Genomic DNA, 13,119 nt, shown 5'->3' with positions numbered 1-13,119 from the left:
TTTTTTTTCAACTTTACATAGTTTTACCAATGGACTTAGACTGCCAGCTTATTCCAAAATTGTTTCAGAAGTGTACCGCTGTCATACCATACCAGGCCTATGTTAGCCTATATCGTTTGAAATGTGATGAAAATCACAATGTTAAGAAAAGAGAATTTTCCTCTGTTAGACAGTGTTAGGCAATTAAACTTGAGAGCGAGTTTTCTAAAAAAAATAAATAAATAAATAAATAAAATAAAATAAACAACCAAAACTGCCCTTGACAAAACACCCAAATAATATACATATAGGCTATTAACCTTACCTTTTCCCCTCCAGTTCACAAACGTGCTGCAAAATAGGTTTCCAATCTAAACAGCCTTCTTGATTTTTCAACCATTTTTCAATTTCTCTCCGATTGTTATCAGCAAAATCAGACAACACAATTTCGTCATAATATTCGCATGTGCTTAAGACGCTGTGGTGATGGTCCGCTGCCCACATCAATCAGCCTCTGACCTCTGTGTTCTCCTTTAAAACAAACATTTAAGTCAAACTTATTTAGAAAAAAAAAGTTAAACATTTAGATCTAGCTATAAGATTGACTGGGGTTACTTACCCGTTGAGAAAACTCGGCTAAGGCATCTTAAAACGAAAGTAAGGAAATCGTACTTGGTTACTAACGTAACCTCGGTTCCCTGAGATACGGAACGAGTACTGCGTATGGGGAAAGGTCTCCTTTTTCCCCGTTACTGAAGCCTTTTTCAATAACGCAGTGTAACTGCATCGTCATTGGTTCACTCATGGAAAGTTGTTGAACCAATGACAGCACGGCATAGCTGCCCGGCCTATGGCGACAAAGCGCGCAAAGAAGCCCGCCAAAAGAGGCGGGGCTTACGGCTATATAAGCAGGCATTTCGCCATAGGATTTCAGGTCATAGGACTGAAGCGACGACACTGAAGCCGCAGCCTCGTGGCACGGCATGTAACGCAGTACTCGTTCCGTATCTCGGAACCGAGGTTACGTTAGTAACCGAGTACATTCCCTTTCGATACTTAACTCGTACTGCGTATGGGGAACGAATTCAACTGCGCCGTGCCACGGCAGGGAATGACTGAACTTGTCTTGGACACCGTGAGGAAACCAGTGGACAAGTGAGAGGGCTGGAGCCGTCGAGCCCATGTGTTACACTTGCAGGAAGGGAGCTAACTCCTGGGGTGGCATGAGGCCGAGCTCGATAGAGGCCGCTGTATCATGCCGAGAGGACCCGAGCTTGTAAGATCGGGATATCCAAGTTATAAAATCTGACAAAAGTGGATGGTGAGGACCAGCCGGCCGCCTCACAGATGTCTTTAATAGGAACTCCAGTGGACCATGCCCAAGAGGAAGCCATTCCTCTAGTGGAGTGGGCTCTAACTCCTATGGGGCAGTTGAGGCCCATAGAGGAGTAGCAAAGAGCAATAGCGTCGACTATCCAACGCGAAAGACGTTGCTTTGAGACCGAAGACCCTTTGGTGCGGCCGCCATAGCAGATAAAGAGCTGATCGGATTGCCGGAAAGGCTGTGATCGCTCAACATAGGTCCTCAATGCCCTGACAGGGCAAAGAGCGCCCCAACCCATGTTGGACGCATCTGTCGAGAGCACTGTCCTTCTGGACACCGCCTGTAGGGGTACTCCAAGACTGAACCATACAGGGTTCGTCCAGGGTTTGAGCTGTCAAACAGGCCTGATTGACCCTGAGACGCAGGCGGCCGTGCCGCCAGGCATGAGGAGGGACCCGAAACTTCAACCAGTATTGCAGAGGCCGCATCCGAAGAAGGCCGAGCTGCAGAACCGGGAAGGCGGAAGCCATCAGCCCTAGCATCCTCTGGAAGAACTTCAGAGGGAGGTAGGCTCTGTTTCTGACTGAAGCCGCGAGCTGCTGAATGGCCAGGGCGCGCTATGGCGAGACTACCGCCGTCATACGGACTGAGTCGAAAACTGCACCCAGGAACGTGATGTGTTGGCTGGGAAGCAGCGAGCTCTTGGCAAAGTTGACCCTGAGTCCTAGGCACTCCAAGTGGCTGAGGAGCACGGATCTGTGGAGTTCTAGCTCGGCTCTCGACTGGGCCAGAATGAGCCAGTCATCGAGATAATTCAGAACACGGATTCCCATCTGTTTCAGTGGGGAAAGCGCCGCGTTCATGCACTTGGTAAAAGTGCGAGGAGCTAGGGACAGCCCGAAGGGAAGGACTGTATATTGGTAGCCCCAACTTATGGTTCCCAGGACCCAACTTGACACCCCGGGAATGGCTTGCCAGGCCTCAGCCCGCGTGACAAGGGGTTGTATGACTTCTGTGCTGCTGTGAAGCGTTCCGTGAAGCCCTCTACCGCTGGCCCGAAGAGAACGGAAGGAGAGACCGGGGCGTCCAAGAAGGCCGTCTTGTCCAGGTCCTTTATCTCGGTCAGGTTGAGCCACAAATGGCGCTCGAGCACGACCAGGCTGGCCATGGATCGTCCAATGGCCTGGGCTGTGGCCTTTGTGGCATGCAGGGCTAAGTCAGTGGCGCTGCGGAGGTCACGAAAGGCAGGTGCATCAATGCCGGACTCGTCCAGAGAGCGGAGGAGCTTCGCTTGGAACACCTGGAAGATCGGCATGGTGTGCAGCGCTGAGGCAGCCTGGCCTGCGGACGCGTAGGCTCTGCCAGCCAGGGCAGAGGTGGTCCTGCAGGGCTTGGATGGAAGGGCCCTCTTCGTCTTCCAGCCCACAGCCACGGGGGGACAGAGGTGAGCCGCCACTGCTTCATCCAGGGGCGGTAGGTGCTCGTAGCCCTTCTCTTCAGAGCCGTCCACAGTGGTGAGAGCTGAATGGTGCGTAGTGCGTAGGCGGGCAGAATAGGGAGCGCGCCACGACTTTGTCAGCTCGTCGTGCACCTCTGGGGAAAAACGGGGCGGAGCGTTGGCGAGGGGCCTGGCGACGACCCAGCAGGAACCACTCATCAAGCCTGCTCCGCGATGGCTCTTCTGGCGGGGCCCATTCGAGGTCCAGTTCCTCCACTGCCTTCAAGAGGACGCGGAAAAGCTCGGTGTCCATGCCCGGCTTGCAGTCAATGGGCAGTCAATGGGCTCCAGCGAGGAGCGTGTTCCCACCTGGGACCTCTCTTTGGTCCTCCAGCGTGAGCTCGCACAACTCCGGGCGCTTATCCACTCTGCCCCGCTGTCTCTTCCTAGCCGGCTCGCAGGAGGAAGAAGACGGGAGGGCGCGAGCGGCGGGACCGCTTTCAGTGAAGAAAGCGATCCGCGAGCGTAGAGAGGCTAGACTCATGCTCTCGCAGTGAGAGCATGAGGTCCCGGTAAGAAAAACACAAACGTGTTACAACGTGTCTTCACACGTACACAACACTTCGGGAAGACGATCGGTTACTCGCACTTCCGACCGGTCGCCATAAGAACGCATTAACAACACGTAAGCACATGTAGGAACGTGTTACATGAAATAATGATATGATGTTATTCTGCTAGGTGGCGACAAGTGTCTGATACAATGATACATCAAATACAGTTTATCATTCATTCAAGAGATCCGTTCAAAAACTCAAGGCTGTAAAATCTGTTGTTTATCCTTTTGATCTTTCATTTAAAAGACTGTCTATCGTGTTCTGATCTAGCCCGCATTTCCCTTCATTTGTGAAATTCAAAACTCACGCAATTCTTTAATTCATGACACATTTACAAAAAAAAAAAAAAAAAAAGTCTAATAGAAATGTATAGAAAATATGCTTGACAGTTTATGGCAACTAGTTCAACCATTTTGCATTTAATGACTCATGCAAGGAACTAATGCCTAGATGTTTTGAGGGGTAAGACTATAGTCTTTTATATTATATTATATATGAATATATTCAACAGGGAACCATATCATATATTTTGATCAACATGACATAAGCAATTGATAAATTAGGAAACAGCAGATACTTACATAATCAATTGCATGAGTGTACCAAAGCATTTTCATTTTTTTTTCAAGAGAATGAGAAATTGCTTTTATGATGTTGTTATGATGTTTTATTTGTGTGTAGAAAGATAATTTTAAAGATAATTACAGATAATTAGTATTTAGGTACAAAATATCTATATGTAATGCCTGTAATGTCCATTTATAGTCTTTACACATCAGCTTGGCTCCTTACATGGTCAAAAACCAGTTAATTTCAAGACGCTGGCGTCACGTCAGGTCATCGCGTGGGTCACCCGCTCAGTTAGACGCTCAAAGTACAAGACGTTCGGATAGACATTCAGTTTGACCTTCGATCGATCGGTCGGTCGTTCGGTCTTTCCAGACTTGCGCAACTGACGCTAGAAATTGGTGGCGTGCACGTACGTACAGACCTGCTGGGGCAGGGGCGGAAGGACAAAAAAAAAAAAATAGCACTAAAAACATTACTTTAACTTTTTTGATCCACTTCAAATGTTGACAACTGTAGATCGGTCTAATTTAAATTGGAAAAGTAAGACCTATTGCCCCTTGGTTAGCTGCTCAATTTCCAGTTTTACTTCTGTAGAAACCATGGAAACACCAAAGATGCTTTAATGTATTGTGTTTTATTATACAGGTGAGCAACTGTTTGGATACCTTCATCAACATATTAATCATTGTTCTGTAGCTCAACACAATTAGTCTTATTGTTTGAATCTCTTGTTTTCTTTGTTTTTACCCAAAAAGTAAATCAGACAACACTATTTTGTCAAGTAGCTAACATAGCATAATCAGAAATGGCTTTATTTGTAGTAACAGTAATACAGCATTTTCTCCACCACACAATGTTTTAAAATTAATTGCATGCCATATTTAGCAATACAAGTCATCCAAGCTTTTATTAATATGATATTCTAATACCGATCTAGTTTACTGCAGTGTGCAACAATTACCAGCCACCGAGTAACGAGTAATGTTATAACATAACTTTCAACACACTCAAATGTATTTTTAGTTTGATTGTTCTGTGTTACCCCACAATTTTAATTTGTCAAATAAAATGACCTGTATGAGTAATTCAGGATGGCTGAAATAAACTAATGTGAATTTAACTGATCAAATGTAACTATAACAAAGTTCAAGTTCAAGGAAGAAGGATGTGAACGTTATAGTAACTTTAAAGGTAACTTTAATCATAAAATATGCATAAACAATAAAACGAAAGGAGCGGAGTGGCTAACTGCAGCATACAAGCATAATAAAAACAGTAATGTAAAATGTCCCAGGTTCTCGGCCCCGCCCTGCTTCATACCACAGTAACGTTAAAAAACTTTAATACATTAGCTCATCCATGAACATGATTTCTGCCTGAGTCCTGTTGGATTGCTTTCCATTGGCTGTGGAGCTGAAGAGGACAACTCGACCAATGATTCTACGCTCATTCACAGCGTCATCAAGCTATGCTTTTGTTATTGTTTTGAACAAGCGACCTCTAGTGGCAAAAATTACATACTGTGCCTTTAACATAGTGGCTAAATTTATATAACTGGCCCCAGGTTTAAGAACGAACCCTTCAGTACAACAGAAACATCCAGCACACTTGCACACGTCAGTGCTTGATGTGGGGAAAAAAGTGATACTCTCTTATGCAATGGCTGGCATATGCAAATGAGCCGATTCTGCTTGAATTCACACGATTTGTCAAGATGAGAGGTAATTCACGTAGTGTGATGTCATTACTAGTAATGGGAGAAACAAAGCTTTTCAAAACTCCAAATCAGTTAAACCAATAGCTTTGTAAAATGATTCACTGTTTCAAAATGCTCAAAACACCACATGCTGGTGACATCTGCTGGTCAAAACTGTGTAAATGCAACGAAAAAGCCCAAACGTGTTAAAACCAGTGCTCGAAGTGAGCCGGTATGCACCAGTAAGCAGTACCGGCACTTCTCAATTTTTACATAAAAAATACTGTCGTAAAAAATACTGGCGTACCTCCAGTTTTCCTTCCGTACCGACACTTCTGACATGTCGCTCATATAGAAGCCTGCCATGTCCTCCCTTCTTCATGAACGTGTTTTGAACCGAGCATCGGGAGTACCGGCATGTAGTTTTATTTTTCCACTTCAAGCACTGGTAAAAACACCCTTTGCAAAACCAATAGCAAATGTTTTCTTGAAAGGTTAATCTATTAAATGGAATCTACAAATCATCAAATAGCCTACCATTAAATATGAAGTGTTTGTAGAATATGTGCTCTTTTATTAATTTGTTGGGCTTTTTTGTGTTTTATGGAGGGCGTGGTTAGTCAGGCCAACAAGAGACAATTAACTATACTCTTATTTTATATTATACAAATGTGTCATTACAAATGTCTACAATTTTATAAAACTGATTCAACATCAGGTAAAAATAGACACTGGATCATGGATTCACTGAGATCGTCCCTTAATGGTGAACCATTGAAATTTCACAACTTTTGAAACAGTTAAGGCATGACGAAGCAGTTTCATTCGGGCTCTAAAGCACTGATTCAAAACAAACGTTTTGCAAAGGTTTCGAGGCTTCACAAAGCAGTGTTTTGAAAACAGCCATCACTAGTAATTAAGTGTGTTCGACTTAAAGCGGCGCTGCGCAGACCGATCGGTTTGACATCAACAACAAGTACTGCAAGAGAGATTATGCCGCTTTTCTACTGCGTGAAGGCTACTACTTGGCTCAGCTCGCTTTACTTTCGGTTTGCTTTTCCACTGCAGTTAGTACCGCTTCAAAGTGGGTGGGATTATAGTGGCTGATCGTTATAGTTGCGCCGCCTCTACTGCCGTGGATCCGCTCCTTGTCTACCAACGAGTCTGCACCTCATCTACTGACCATGATACAGCCATTTCTTTTTTCAAGTTGCGTGCCATGGTCGTTTAGAGCAAGTCGTTTCTCGAACAAATGATACTGGGGTGTCTGTTACTGACTATTTAAATCTACCGGGTTTGGTGTCTCATGTTTCAAATCCGTTGACGATTCTCTCTGACCAATCAGTGTTTACAGGTCACATTTAGTATCGGTACAGCTCGCTTGGAACCTCAACCGAGGTGGTACTATTTAAGCGAGCCGTACCATTCTGTACCGATCGAGAATACTTTTTGTGCGTAAAAACAAAACAAAAAACGACTTTATTCAACAATTTCTTCTCTACCCTGTCAGTCTCCTACGCAGTTGACAGTGTAGCGCTTCTGTGTTTACGTCTGAACGCTGGCTCAGTATTGGTCGACGCTGTTCATGTGAGCACCACAATGCATGCGTGTGATGGTGGCGTAGGAGCCGGCCAATACTGAGTCGGCGTTCTGACACGGACACTCTGCAATGTGTCTTCAACTTAAACTGTGTAGGAGAATGACAGGGTAGAGAGAAAATTGTTGAATAAAGTCATTATTTTTGTTTTTGCACACAAGTATTCTCATCGCTTCATAACATTATTGTTGACCCACTGTAGTCACTTTGACTATTTTAACGATGTTTTTACTACTTTTCTGGACCTTGATTGTGGTAATTTTGTTGCTTTCTGTGGAAGATAAGAAAACCTCAATTTACCTTAATTCGTGTTCTGAAGATGAACAAAGATCTTACAGGTTTGGAATGACATGAGGGTGAGTACATAATGACAGAAATTTCATTTTTGGGTGAACTAACCCTTTCAGTGTCATGATCCTTCAGAAATCATTCTAATATGCTGATTTGATACTCAGTTATTATCAATGTTGGAAACAGTTGTGATGCTTAAAAAGTTAAACACAACACACACACACACACATATATGCATGGATGCATGCAGAGGCTCGGTTATTTCTTTTGATGTATTGCATGTACAACTGGTACCTTTATTGAAAAAAAAATTCTTGCAGGGAAAGAGTTGCAGATATATATATAATTTTTAGATACTATATAGATTAGCGTTTTGCAGGGTTCTATGCAAATTATCAACATTTATATTATTCCCCAAAGGATACGTGTAATGATTTATGTCCCACTTATCAGCAGCTGTAATGCCAGGCTTTGTGGCAGGCTGTCCATAATATTGTCAAAGAATTGCCTATTTTTTTTGGCATTTTAAAATGGTTCACAATCAAGACTGGAATGCTTGGATTAATAATATTCCCTAAAGACAAAGCTCCTTTTTAAAGTGTATTATGAAAAGAACATAAATCATGCAATTGATTTCACAGTAATGTTTATTTTATTAGTAAACAAAAGCCATAATAAAAAATAAAAATAAAAAAAAGGTATTTGTTTGAGTATTTTGGTAATATTTTCCCCTACGCACCTGACCTAAATTACCTGGTGTCCCTGACACCTACAAGAATTATCCTCAGGTGACCCACTCTGCCTGCAAAGGTTGACGCCTAAGTGTAACTACTGCTCTGACCGCATATGATGTCTAAGATTTATGCTGTAAGTTACCTGACTGCAATCAGAACACTGCCTAAGAATGACGTCTCATCCCCTACAACACTGAACCTGGGAAATAGATTTCAAGTGTCTACGTTGCAGCGCTGCACAAAAGCAGAGACTCCAGTTGTTGTCCTTAAATGCTTTAATCATCAAATCAAATCATGGCCGGGAGAATCCCTCTTGTCCAAAAAAATACAGCAGGTTTTACAGGATTTCAGGTCACACAGTCAGTATAACATGATCTATTACTCATAATCATCAATCTTAATATATTGGTTCAGATTTGAGAAAAACAACATAGTTCCTCTGCCACGCTTACTGGCAGGGTAAATTTAAATTTGAACAACTGAATCACAGAATTATCAAAAATCTCCAGGTTAATAGTTCACTGATTACCCAATAGGTCAAAACAATTTTTTATAGACTTCTTATATCTAGAAGGATAGTCTAGCCAGCACAGCAAAATTTTTCTACTTGTTACAACACACAGTCCTAGTGACTATTTCTCTATTTCAAAGTTAGCTTGTTAGGCCTGTAGGAGAAAAGAAATGTTACTTCATAATTAATTAGTTTAAAAATTCCATCACAGTATACAGTGTGGTATAGTTTTAAGAGTTATGCATTCCATATTCATCTAAAATCTTGTGCCATTTATTAGTGAACAAGAAAAAAAAATCATAGGCTATGAAAAAAAGATTGATTTAGGCGTGCTCAAGCTTTAAATACAACTTTATATAAATTCCTCTATTTGATCTGTCAGTCAGGTTTTCTCGCCACAAGATGAAAAACAGCCTCAAAGTCAGACACGGATTTGCTCTTCGGGTCTTCTGCAGGCAGTATATTAAACTCGTGGATAGAGAGGCCTAAATCTCTGAGCGCTTCCTCAATATCATGCTGATTGAGTCTCAGACAAGAAAAGGGCCGTTCATCCACCTTGTAGAAAGTCTCACCCAGAACACCTATCATGACCAAAAGTCCACCAGGACGCAGGAGCTTGGTCAGCCCATGTAAAGCGCGACGGTATGTCTGAATGTCTTTACACGCTGCTTCCAGGCACAGAGATGTAATGACGCAGTCAGCTGGTTCCAAAGTGTGCGGATAAAATGGATTCTCCAACCGGACATCACATTTTAAAACATTTTTGACTCGTTGCTTCAGCGAAGCCTCCAAATCAGACGGGCTGAATAGTTCAAAGATGAATTAAAACAAAACAAATGATAACAAAAAAGTAAGTATGATAAGTAAGAAGTATAGTATCATGTGTAAATATATGAGCTAGGCTCTGTAATATTATGGGGGTTTTTTTCTTCAACTTTACATAGCTTTACCAATGGACTTAGACTGCCAGCTTATTACAAAATTGTTTAAGAAGTGTAACGCTACCGTTGTCATACCATACCAGGCCTATGTTAGCCTATATTGTTTGAAATGTGATAAAAAAAACAATGTTAAGAAAAGAGAATTTTCCTGTTAGACAGTGTTAGGCAATTAAACTTGAGAGCGAGTTTTCTAAAAAATAAATTAATTAATTAATAAATAAATAAACAACCAAAACTGCCCTTAACACCCAAATATTATACATATAGGCTATTAACCTTACCTTTTCCCCTCCAGTTCACAAACGTGCTGCAAAATAGTTTTCCAATCTAAACAGCCTTCTTGATTTTTCAACCATTTTTCAATTTCTCTCCGATTGTTATCAGCGAAATCAGACAGCACAATTTCGTCATAATATTCGCATGCGCTTAAGACGCTGTGGATAGATGGTCCGCTGCCCACATCAATCAGCCTCTGACCTCTGTGTTCTCCTTTAAAACAAACATTTGAGTCTAACTTATTTAGAAAAAAAGTTAAACATTTAGATCTAGCTATAAGATTGATTGGGGTTACTTACCCGTTGAGAAAACTCGGCTAAGGCATCTTAAAACGAAAGTAAGGAAATCCTTCTCGTCAAAGTGACCGCGAGGGCAGGAATAGAAATTCTTAAAATATGCACGCGGGTCAAAATGCTCCTGATAGAACTCCCCTTCGGTGAAGTTCATGCATTCACTCATGATTACAACACGTATGTGACGACGACGACGACGACTGTAGTTGTTTTTAAAGAGCAAACTGTCCTGTCCTTAGTAGCGTACTGGACGGAAGAACAGCAGAAAAGGCGGAAATGGGTTGTCCCTTACGGCGCGTACTCCGTGCCAAAATCAAGCGTCCGTCCGAACGACCGACCGATCGATCGAACGTCAAACCGAACGTCTATCCGAACGTCTTGTACTTTGAGCGTCTAACTGAGCGGGTGACCCACGTGACGACCTGACGTGACGCACGCCTCTTAAAATTAACTGGTTTTTAACCGCGTAAGGAGCCAAGCTGATGTGTAAAGACTATAAATGGACATTAAATACAGATATTTTATACCTAAAACAATACTAAAACATTTTTCCTGAATCCTGTGCTTGAAAATATGTGTTTTACTAAGAGCATGTAACTGTACAGACAATCCATAGTCTTAATTTGACCCGTTAATTTTAACTGTTAGCTTTATTGCCTACTGTACAATTGTCTAAATACCAGTCCATCAGACCAGTCTCTTTATATACTTCCCAGGAAATCTACAGAATACCAATCAGGTGATGTCATGTGTTTCAGGAGAGCCTTTAGTGCTGGCTGTTAAACTGAACTCTGCTGGTCGTGTCCCTGCAGGAACTGAATTGAATAGCCTTGCTTTATACACTTTCTTCACCAGTTACTTTAAAAATGTAATTAGTTATAGTTACTAGTTACTTCTCACAAATAGTAACTAAGTTAGTGAGTGAGTTACTTCATTATAAAAGTAACTAATTACCAGGGAAAGTAACTACTGCGTTACTTAAAAAAAATGTTTTCCAAATATGTCAAATAACTTGGATGCCCCCAATATTAAATATGTTAAATGAAAGAAATTGACACTAAATATATAAATATTTATTATAAAACGTTTTACACGAATCTACACTATTTTAATGTTGCTGTGGGACAATGTGAGACACACCTATCAAATTCATTATATTATTGTAAATATTAGGCTATCATTACTATAGTGGAACAATAAAACACATTAGATGGTTTAGAACTTTTAATATTTGCACAGACCACAACTGGCCAACAAATAAGTCTAAAAATAAATGCTTGATCCGGCTCGTGACTCATGATCCGCTCTTGCTCACGACATGAAATTTCTCTGTACATAGGCTACTGTTGGTAGCCATTAAAGAAAACGTATTTAGCTTCATATTTATGTTTAAATAGTCCTATTATAATGTTATTTTTTTTAATTTCATCTATTTGATTATGAAAAGTGAACAGCATGAGTAAGATAGGATCATAAGATGCGTAATATATCGAGAGACATGGAGTGGGTCAGACAGACATGATTTTGACCACTTCATTAAGTTTTGTTTTGTAGAAAGCCTTTCTTTAAAGTGAGTTTCGTTTTGTAAAAAAGTTCATTTTCAATGATACACACACGAAAGGCGCAAATCGGTGGTAGTTCTATAGGCTCGTGGCGAAGCGACGGTCTGCAAGCGGTGCTCACACCCAAAATCCCGTCACTTGCGCGTGCACAGCTCTTCATTATTAATAGAGGTTATAAATGGCCTATATGGCATTTATAAATATTGTGCACACAAAAGTGAGCTATACGTGACTCCTCCGCTTTCTCTCACACACACATAGGCGGAGGGTGAACTAACTTAAGGCTAAGGAGAAGTACTTCACCTTTAAAACATATTTCAATTTCCTTCTATAGTCAGTTCACGTATCGTCTCAAAACCTACACAGCCCAGCATAAACACTCCTGATAAACCATTTGTTATTAAAGCGTCTAAGGTGACCAAATTTCTGAAATGGAAACCGGGGACATTTCCTTTTGAGTGTTAAAAATATCACCGAAATCACATTTGTATCTACTAGCCTAATAAAAAACGGGGACAATACATTTTTGAATGTTTTTTTTTTTTTTTTAAATTGTTACAGGTTCCCTATATAATTACATTAATAATTATGATTTAATTTTATTATTGGGATTTTTGTTCTGTTTTTAGGCTATTACAATTCACCAAAAAACTATTAGGTACACTATTAACCAGGCCTAACTAAAAAAACTATTAAACTATTTTGAAAAATCACATTACAAAAATAAAACAACATAAATATGAGATAAGATAGGCCTAAATAAAACAGCATTTACCAAATATTTTTAACATTTATTATTGAATTTAATATTTTCATTTTTACGAGCTGTTTAGAGGCTAGCCTACTGTACAGAAATTACAACTTTTTAAACTTGTAACTATTTTTAACTATTATTTTGCATTTTAGACTCATTTTAAGCACTAAGTAAGTTGCAAGTGTATTATTATTTATTTATTCACATCTGAGTGTACCTTCACCACGTGATAAGACGTGTGTGGAGATTGCTGCGTTAATTGTGACTGGGGACGTTTAAACCAGGGGCGATTCTAGGGTCAGAGCTTTGGGGTGCTGAGCACCCAATGAGCCCCACTACCATCACCCACCCTCTTTTCACACAAAAACAAAAAATATGTCTATTGAAAAATAACTTTATCATTTTAACATTGATTCAACAACTCCAAAATCCAGATTTTTTTTTTCTTTTTTTGAGACCTTTTCAGAACACCAGCTTAGTTGTGAGAGTTCACACAGACAGCCCCCTGTAACAAACACAAAACCTTCTTCACTCAG

General features: G+C 40.9%; 1 protein-coding gene across 1 annotated transcript; it reads right to left on the bottom strand.

Moving 5' to 3' along the window:
* Positions 1-8,503: 8,503 nt before the first annotated feature.
* On the bottom strand, positions 8,504-10,655 carry LOC127514373 (nicotinamide N-methyltransferase-like). The gene is made up of 3 exons (XM_051897162.1): positions 10,274-10,655; positions 9,980-10,187; positions 8,504-9,559 (listed from the first exon to the last, which is right to left on the bottom strand). The coding sequence occupies exons 1-3, from the start codon at positions 10,431-10,433 to the stop codon at positions 9,136-9,138; spliced, it is 792 nt and encodes a 263-aa protein (XP_051753122.1). The 5' UTR covers positions 10,434-10,655; the 3' UTR covers positions 8,504-9,135.
* Positions 10,656-13,119: the final 2,464 nt, after the last annotated feature.

This window comes from Ctenopharyngodon idella, chromosome 1, assembly GCF_019924925.1.
Source record: "Ctenopharyngodon idella isolate HZGC_01 chromosome 1, HZGC01, whole genome shotgun sequence".
In the NCBI taxonomy this organism is placed as follows: domain Eukaryota; kingdom Metazoa; phylum Chordata; class Actinopteri; order Cypriniformes; family Xenocyprididae; genus Ctenopharyngodon; species Ctenopharyngodon idella.
Note: the sequence above shows the minus strand (reverse complement) of the source record. Positions and strands in the feature narration are given on the sequence as shown.